General features: G+C 44.8%; 1 protein-coding gene across 1 annotated transcript; it reads left to right on the top strand.

The window, feature by feature from the left end:
* Positions 1 to 554: 554 nt before the first annotated feature.
* On the top strand, positions 555 to 4386 carry EMC3 (ER membrane protein complex subunit 3). The gene is made up of 6 exons (XM_009868310.1): positions 555 to 645; positions 1324 to 1428; positions 2097 to 2178; positions 2330 to 2409; positions 3002 to 3084; positions 4139 to 4386. Exons 1-6 carry the CDS (start codon positions 639 to 641, stop codon positions 4265 to 4267), a joined length of 486 nt encoding a protein of 161 aa, XP_009866612.1. The 5' UTR covers positions 555 to 638; the 3' UTR covers positions 4268 to 4386.
* Positions 4387 to 7627: the final 3241 nt, after the last annotated feature.

Genomic DNA, 7627 nt, shown 5'->3' with positions numbered 1-7627 from the left:
ATTCTGTAGTTAACGTCAGCTTGGTGGTTTTAACTGCACGCTAAAATGGAGTCTGTCCGAACCGTCACGTTTAGTATGTGCCAAAACCTACAGAGGGATTTGTGAAAAGCTTGGGACAACAAGGGAGTCATACAATAATGTTTGCTGAACTAAAACTAAGTTGTTCATACTGGATTAGTTGCTGCCAACTATCTATATTGCAAAATCTGGAAGTCAGCTGGAGGGAATGAAAATGCCAGATATATTGATACCAGTACTAAGCTAGCAAGAACTTTGCACAAAATGCTGGAAGCTCTTTAATTAATGTGGATTCTTCTTCAGAGAATTCTCATAATTATTTTAAGAATTTTAGAAAGCGAGGAGCTGGTGCTCTGGCTCCAGGGAAGCAGAAAAATGAGGAACCCTAGAGCATACAGGCAGTGAAGCACCTCTCCAGGAAAGAAGGATGTGTTATGAAAGAGCTCATAAATTGTCTGCATGTCTGAGCAAGAAATAATGCGTCTGTCCTTTCACTTCTTACGGTGTTGGCATTGGCTGTTTTTTGTTTTCAGTCTTTCCTGACCCGGAAATATTTTTTTAATAACCCAGAGGATGGATTTTTTAAGAAAACAAAAAGAAAGGTAGTGCCTCCTTCACCAATGACAGGTATGTTAAAGCACCATAACTACAGCAGGACAGAAATACTGTAATTTTTTGCCAAGGTAGCAAGGTGAATCAATTTTACAAAGAGCTCGGTGAACATGGGGGAGGGGGTGGGACTTTGGGCATTGGGGAGGAGGCAGAAACAAGATCCCTTTGTTTAGTAGCAACTTGTTGGGTCACTTCATTTTACTTAGCTTCAGCCTCTAGCTGCCTGCAGCATCTCACAAGACCACAACTATCTCGGTTTTGCCAGAAATGAGAAGTCCTGCTCTCACCCAGGACCTTTTCTCAGTTTTTTGCACCAGCCTCTGCAGGATCTTTTCTAAACTGATTTAACTTATGACTGTGGCCAAAGGCCTCAGCAGCAAATGAACTGGATAGTTCATTGTCCCTTTTCTAGTTAAATCTGCTCGCAGAGGGGGTCAAGCAAGTTCAGAGATCTGCAGCAAGGGACAGGGTCAAGCACAGCAGAGAACACAACACTGCTGTAGCTGCCATTGCTACACTTGGTGCTTGTGTAATTTTGCAAAGTTTTTTAGAACAGTGGAAAATACTAGATAAGGGCTAGATAGGACAGGAATGCTGTCTCCTATGCGGTTTCTAAATGAAAACAGCTGATGTTGGTCTTGTTTCCCTTTACTGTGATAAACTGCAACTTCACATCAAATCTCTGATTTGCAGATCCTACCATGTTGACAGATATGATGAAAGGGAATGTAACCAATGTTCTGCCTATGATCCTCATTGGTGGTTGGATCAACATGACGTTTTCGGGATTTGTCACAAGTAAGTATCTGGAATAATGTGGCCCATGGGTCTCACCATGTTCCCGATGATGACCGCAAGGGTCTGGGCTGCAGCGGAGATCTGCTCCTCTACCTGAAAGCAGTCGATTGGAAGCACCAGGAATTTGGCTGTGGCACGGCCACTATCCACTCCATGAGCTGCACTGATTTGCTTGCTCTGTAGAAAGGGAGGGAACATTGTTTTCAGAATACTGGCCATGGTCACAGAGAAAAAAAGCTCGTGTATTTGGGGCCAGACTGTCTAAATTGCAAATTGATACAGTGGATTTTCCTCTGAACCTGTCCAAGGAGTTGGTTACAGTGTAATGCAGGGTGTATGCATCAGAAGTACTTCTTTAAATTCAGAATTCTGATTTTTTTCTTACTGGTTTATGTGCTGTTTCCTTAAAAAAAGAGACACTCTGCTTCACAGTCACTGAAACAATACATGTGACGGTTAAGTTTCAAAAAGTATCTTCATATTAAAATAAATACAGAACTACAGCTTTTTCAAGAGTACGTGTTAACTTGTTATTGTATGCATTGCATTCAGACTCCATTAGATTTAATAAAAGAACTATCTACTCGCTTTGCCGACGCTTTCCAATTATGTTATGCCACTTTCTGAAGCTAGGCTTTTTCTTTTTTTTTTTTTTTTTAATCCTGCAGCAAAGGTCCCCTTTCCTCTGACTCTGCGTTTTAAACCAATGTTGCAGCAGGGAATCGAACTGCTCACTTTAGATGCGTCCTGGTAAGCCTGTGTCCTGAGCAAGCAAGATCAAATACTCACTTGGAAAATTTTGAATGTGTTAATAATCCTTGAGTGGTCTGCATGTGCTTCTAAAATGAGATCACAAGCCAGCTTTGAACTGAAATCAACCATGCTTGTTCTGATTTATCAGGGTGAGCTCTGCTTCCTGGTACTTCTTGAATGTGTTTGGACTCAGAAGCATTTATACTCTCATCCTGGGCCAAGATAACGGTAAGACACTGTCATTGCTGTGAAAGAGCTGGCTTCTTCCATGGGATGACTTCTAAGAGAGGCTGGGGAGGGATTTCTAAATTCCAGCCAAGAAAGCCTCTCTCATTTCTGTGAGGTTACTCTCCACTGGCCAGGTTTGGTATCTCCTGCAGCAAGCACTCGGGTCTTCTGCACCAGCTACTGGGTAACTGCTTGTAAACTTCCATGGGAATTAACCTCTGCTGCCCTTCCCAAAGAAATCTTGCTCTCAGGCTTGACTTTATTTCTAATAAATACCAGTTTTAAGAAAAGCCACAAAGATTTCTTAGTGCTAAATATGGGGCAGGACAGATGCTGTTTCTGGGGGAACTGGGAATGTCGAAGACTGTATTTTCCTCCATTTGTCTGCATATTTTATATAAATTTAGCAAAGATGTAACAGGTAGGGAGAAGGTGTCTTGTGAGAACTCTTTCTGGTGCGTTAGTATTGCATTCTGGGTGTTCCTGCAACTTCCTAGTCGACAGCAAGAAACCAGCCCGGTGGCAGGTGTGCTCAAAGAAATGTTGTTTGAATGGCACAAGTAAAAATCAACTTCTCACTTCTCTTCTGTAGCTGCAGATCAGTCTAGAGTGATGCAAGAACAGATGACGGGAGCAGCAATGGCCATGCCAGCAGATACTAACAAAGCTTTTAAGGTACCATATTCCCACCTGCATTCCTGTTGGCTTTGAACTGGCAGGATTGGAGGCTATATATAACTCAGTCTCTCCCTGTGTCACTTAAGGGAGTTGCCCTGGATTCCCGTTCCTAAAATTAGAGCTGACAATCGACAAAGGGTATGGAAGTTGCCCTGGCTCTGACAGAGCCCTAATACCCTGAAGTAAACCACCTTCTGTTTTTGCAGAGGAAGACTTTTTTCTTTCCTTTGAGATCTAGTTCCAAAGCAGAAGCTGGATCCCAAAAACTTGTGTTAATAGAGCACAAGTCCAGCAGGTACATGGTGGAACTTGGGTAAGAAAATCAAGTAAGCAATTTAGCTCAAGAGAAAATCTGTCAGGGTTTGACTGTATCTTGAAGTTCTCCTAAGCAGTCTCCATAGGTTATTAGACTGCATCTACCTTTTACAACCCTGGTTTATGCACAAAGGAAGGGTCTGCAGTTTCCTGTAATCAGTAACATTCCCAGTTAAAAGAAACCCAAACAAAACAAAACAAACAAATAAATAAAAAACAAAAACCATCACCCAGCCAGAGGCTCAGCCGGGGAAAAGGGTGCCTGGTTTGCATCTCTCGGGAACAGCGACTGTTCTGTCACAAACTGTCAGTACTGAGCTGTGATTCCAACCAGTACCATGCGCTCTCCTGGCTCACATCCCGCTGATTCCTTTCTGGTACTGGCTATCCAGAGCAGTTTTGCCATTGAGCCCTGTAAGAACCTGAACCTGCTACGTGGTTCCCAGCAGGAACAAAGAAAGCAAGCCCAGATTGCAGGAGAAGTGGTCTGGACAAGAAATAGGAATCTCTTGTGTGATGTGATTCTACAGCCTGTATACAGCCTATCCCACAACACTTACCAGTGTCAGTATTGTGGGGTAAAAAAAACCAAAACAACCTCGACTGCTGGGCTTTTACTAGAATTTGGGGGGGTTTTGCAGCTTTTAAGATAAAACACTCTTTTTCATAGTTCTTGTCTAACCACTTCAATACTGCGTTCCTTTCCTTTCTCTACCTCTGTTTCTTATCAATGCAGACGGAATGGGAAGCTTTAGAATTGACTGATCATCAGTGGGCCTTAGAAGATGTAGAAGAAGAGCTCATGGCAAAAGACCTCCATTTTGAAGGCATGTTTAAGGAAGAACTTCAGACCTCCATCTTCTGAATTTGAGAATATGCTTTTGTCTCTCCTTGTAAAAGTAATTTGAAAAGAGATCTGATACTTAAAATTATATAATGTATTTTAGCAAGGCTGAGAATAAATGAAACCCACCATGTTCAGAACTGCAGCTGCCTAACTCGGATTTGAGCCCCATGACCGACTATGTTGTATTTGAGCTAAAGGGAGGCAGCATGGGTTCCTAGCTGGAGTTCTGTTTCTCTTCCTGGAAAACGTATTAAACAAATGCATAGCCCAGTTATCCTTTCCTTTTGAACAATTAAGATAATATCATCATGTTAGCAATTCAAAATTGACATGGTGACAAAGTATCTAATACATCTTCAGAAGCGGTGTGGGGATTCGGTTTCTGAAAGCAGTGGTTGTCCTTCCTCTTCATACTCTTTTTTTCCTGTTAAAATAATTGGCGTTTGAACCTTTCTCAGAACAAAAACAAAAGCAAGAGGGAGATACTCACCACTTGGCCACAGCAGAGCATGGGAGAGCTCACCTTCCTCTCGTATCCAAGCCTGCAACAAGGCTCCCCAGTGCTGCAAAATCCCGTCTGCTTTCTTCTCCCTGGTCAGCCTGCTGGTGGACACACCGGTGGTCACGGGTGCAATTTCTGGCCCCCTCTCGTTGCTTTTGTTCCTGGGTCCAGGGGTGCCCAGCTGTTCCCTGTAATTCCTGTTCAGTTATTTACTGGTGCCAGGTGGGGAAAAATAAATACCTTGTTTTAAGGTTCCTGCCTGACCACCTTGCACTGTAGAGAATGGGGAGCAACTGCTCCTGACTTGTCCTTCTTCAGGAGCTCCCCAGCTGTCTCTTCCCCAGGAGAAGAGTCCGAACCTAGGAAATGCTTCTTCAACAGAAGCTCTTCCATACTTGGTGGCTGTTATTTTTTTCCCCTCTTTACTCTGAGTCCTTCTTTTGGGGGTGAAATTGCACACCCTCCTCAAAACAGGAGCTGAGCCAGGACTGAGACAGAGCCTGTTTTCTGTTCTTGCCAAAACCAGCTCCTCTGAACAGGAACTTCAGCTCAGAGATGTTCTTCTCTGCCTCAGAGCTAGTCACAGCACTTCACTGACAACACAACTTGTATTTCAGGTTATTTTTCTCTGCCTTTCGCAATGGGGGAATTTCATTTCACTTCGTGTCCTCAGTGCTCTTGTATAAGCTGTCCCTGCGAGCCTGCGCAGAACACCCAAACACCTCCATGTCCAAAAGCTGCCACTGTGCTTTCCCTTCTTCCCCTGGGAAAAAAACAAAACAAAAGAAACAGAGGGAAGGCCAGAACCCTCCTTGAGATCTGCAGAGGAAGCAGAATGATGAGTAAAGCCACAGCTGAGGCTGCCTAGAGCCACAGAAAAGCAGGGATGGGCTTTGCTACAGCACCAGAGAGCAGCAACCCAGCACTGCAGGGGCGAAAAGGCAACCCTGGAGCAAGCACCAGCCCTCAGCTCTAGAGAGCAATGGCTGTTCCTCCCCAAATCCCCACGAGGAGAGCAGGGAAGGGTTGGCTCTGAAGGACGCGTACTACACTGGCTCAAAGAGCTCCTGGTGCACCAGGCATCCTCACAGCCAGCACTCTCAGGTCACGGAATGAAAGCCAAAAACAGAACAAAACCCAGTTTCAGTGCAAACCACTCTTTAATTTTCATCTTTGTACAATAGAGCCAGCCACTTACAAAGTGCTAGTCTAAAAAACAGGTCTGGTATTACAGCACACACACACACACCAGCCGAAGCCCATCAGCTCAGAGGCAGAGAAAGTAAGAGCTGTGCCACTTTTTCTGCAGTACAACAGTCTGTTCAGCATCTGAGCACTGGAGATTTAGCCCCTCTGATGCATTTCTCAGGGTCGGCACAGGTAAGGAGGCAAGGAGGAGAACAAAAGCCATCTCAGACTGATTTTTCTTTTAAAAAGGTCTTTTACTGCCCTCCCTTTCCGTTCATCCCCACTTTGGAACGCCTACGTTTTTCTTTCAAGGAAAAATGAACAAAAAAAGAGCTGATCAGAGTAATTTAGTGCAGTGCTACAACTTACAAATTGCTTTTTGGATGATCGCCTCAGTAACAAGGGAAAAAAAACCAACAGAAATACAGTACTGAGAGTTGTAAAAATCCCAGAAAACCCCAAAACCGAAACAGCAGAAGCAATTAAGCAATTCTCATCTCAGAATTTAAGTTTCAATGCTTTAAAAGCAATATTCCACAGGAGAGGATCACAACGCTGGTGCGCCAGCTAGAGGCAGCCCTCCCTCCTCCCCTCCAGCGCCTTCCAGCCCCCTGACTAAGGAGGTGCCTGGTGTTGCCCTCCCTTCCCAGTACTCAGAAACGACGACAGCGAGGAGCTAGCTGGGCTTTTGCTCAGCTGCAGCACAGCAGAGGCACAGGGACCAGCACACAACGATTTCCTACAGGGCTTGTCACCGAGAGCTCTGGAAGGGGAGCTGAGCTGGCATACTTGGGAGTTGGAACTAGATGATCTTCAAGGTCCCTTCCAACCCAAACCACTCTGATTTTATGCTTTGGAGTTAAATGGATGACTGCTGTTACGCCGACAATCAGAGAAGGTTATGGTCAGCAATGAAGCCACAGGGACTGTGCACGGAGCACCAACCAGCTGCAAGCACACATTTTGAGGCAGGGGTGAAAAGAAGAGCAGGAGCCTGTCTTAGGCTTTTGTTCTGCCAACGCACTTGGCTCTTAAGAAGGAAAAACGCTCCTGCTCCCCTCACCACCTGGAGCTAGATCTTTCCCTAGAAACTACAGACTAAGGCCCTAGATTTTTCCCATTTTTCACACAGAAGATCAGTTCTCCACTGAGGACTGAACTGATCTAGTGCTCACAGCAGTCCTCATTCAAAAAGAAAACCGGATTCTAGCCCTCCAAGTAACAAAGAGAGTAAAGGAGAAAAGAGAAGAGCATTTGCCAGTTGCACCAAAAGGCTGAAGCAGAACTATTGAACTGCCGAGGTAAAGAGAGACCTCGGATGGGATCATCAATCACTCCTGCAGCCTCACAGAAGCTGATGGGGTGAGAATCTAAAGGTCAGTGCTCCAGGGAGGAGGAGAAAGGCTGAAAGAGCAGTCAAAAAAACCCAAAAGTCACAAAAGAAAGGTTGAAAACTCGCACAGTTCATCGCATTGGGTTGTCATCCTTCTAGGTGACAGCTCTAGGGATACACTGCTAAGCTTTGCGAGAGAAAAAGCTCCAGGGGGCCCCATAAAAAAGAAAAAAAAAGGGGATTAAAAAATGCTGCCGCTGCACAAACCGCAGGAGAAATGGTGGAGGAAGAAAAGCGCTTACAGGACAGCTTGGAAGTGAGGGGAGCATGAGAGGGATGCAGAGGACAAGAAATC

Source organism: Apaloderma vittatum, unplaced genomic scaffold (assembly GCF_000703405.1).
Source record: "Apaloderma vittatum isolate BGI_N311 unplaced genomic scaffold, ASM70340v1 scaffold13244, whole genome shotgun sequence".
Lineage (NCBI taxonomy): Eukaryota > Metazoa > Chordata > Aves > Trogoniformes > Trogonidae > Apaloderma > Apaloderma vittatum.
The sequence above is the reverse complement of the archived record's forward strand: the minus strand, read 5'-3'. Positions and strand labels throughout refer to the sequence as shown.

Coding starts and splice junctions, on each gene's coding strand:
- EMC3 (XM_009868310.1), top strand. Junction 2,410..3,001: donor CATCCTGGGCCAAGATAACG/GTAAGACACTGT, acceptor TCTCTTCTGTAG/CTGCAGATCAGTCTAGAGTG. Junction 3,085..4,138: donor ATACTAACAAAGCTTTTAAG/GTACCATATTCC, acceptor TTATCAATGCAG/ACGGAATGGGAAGCTTTAGA.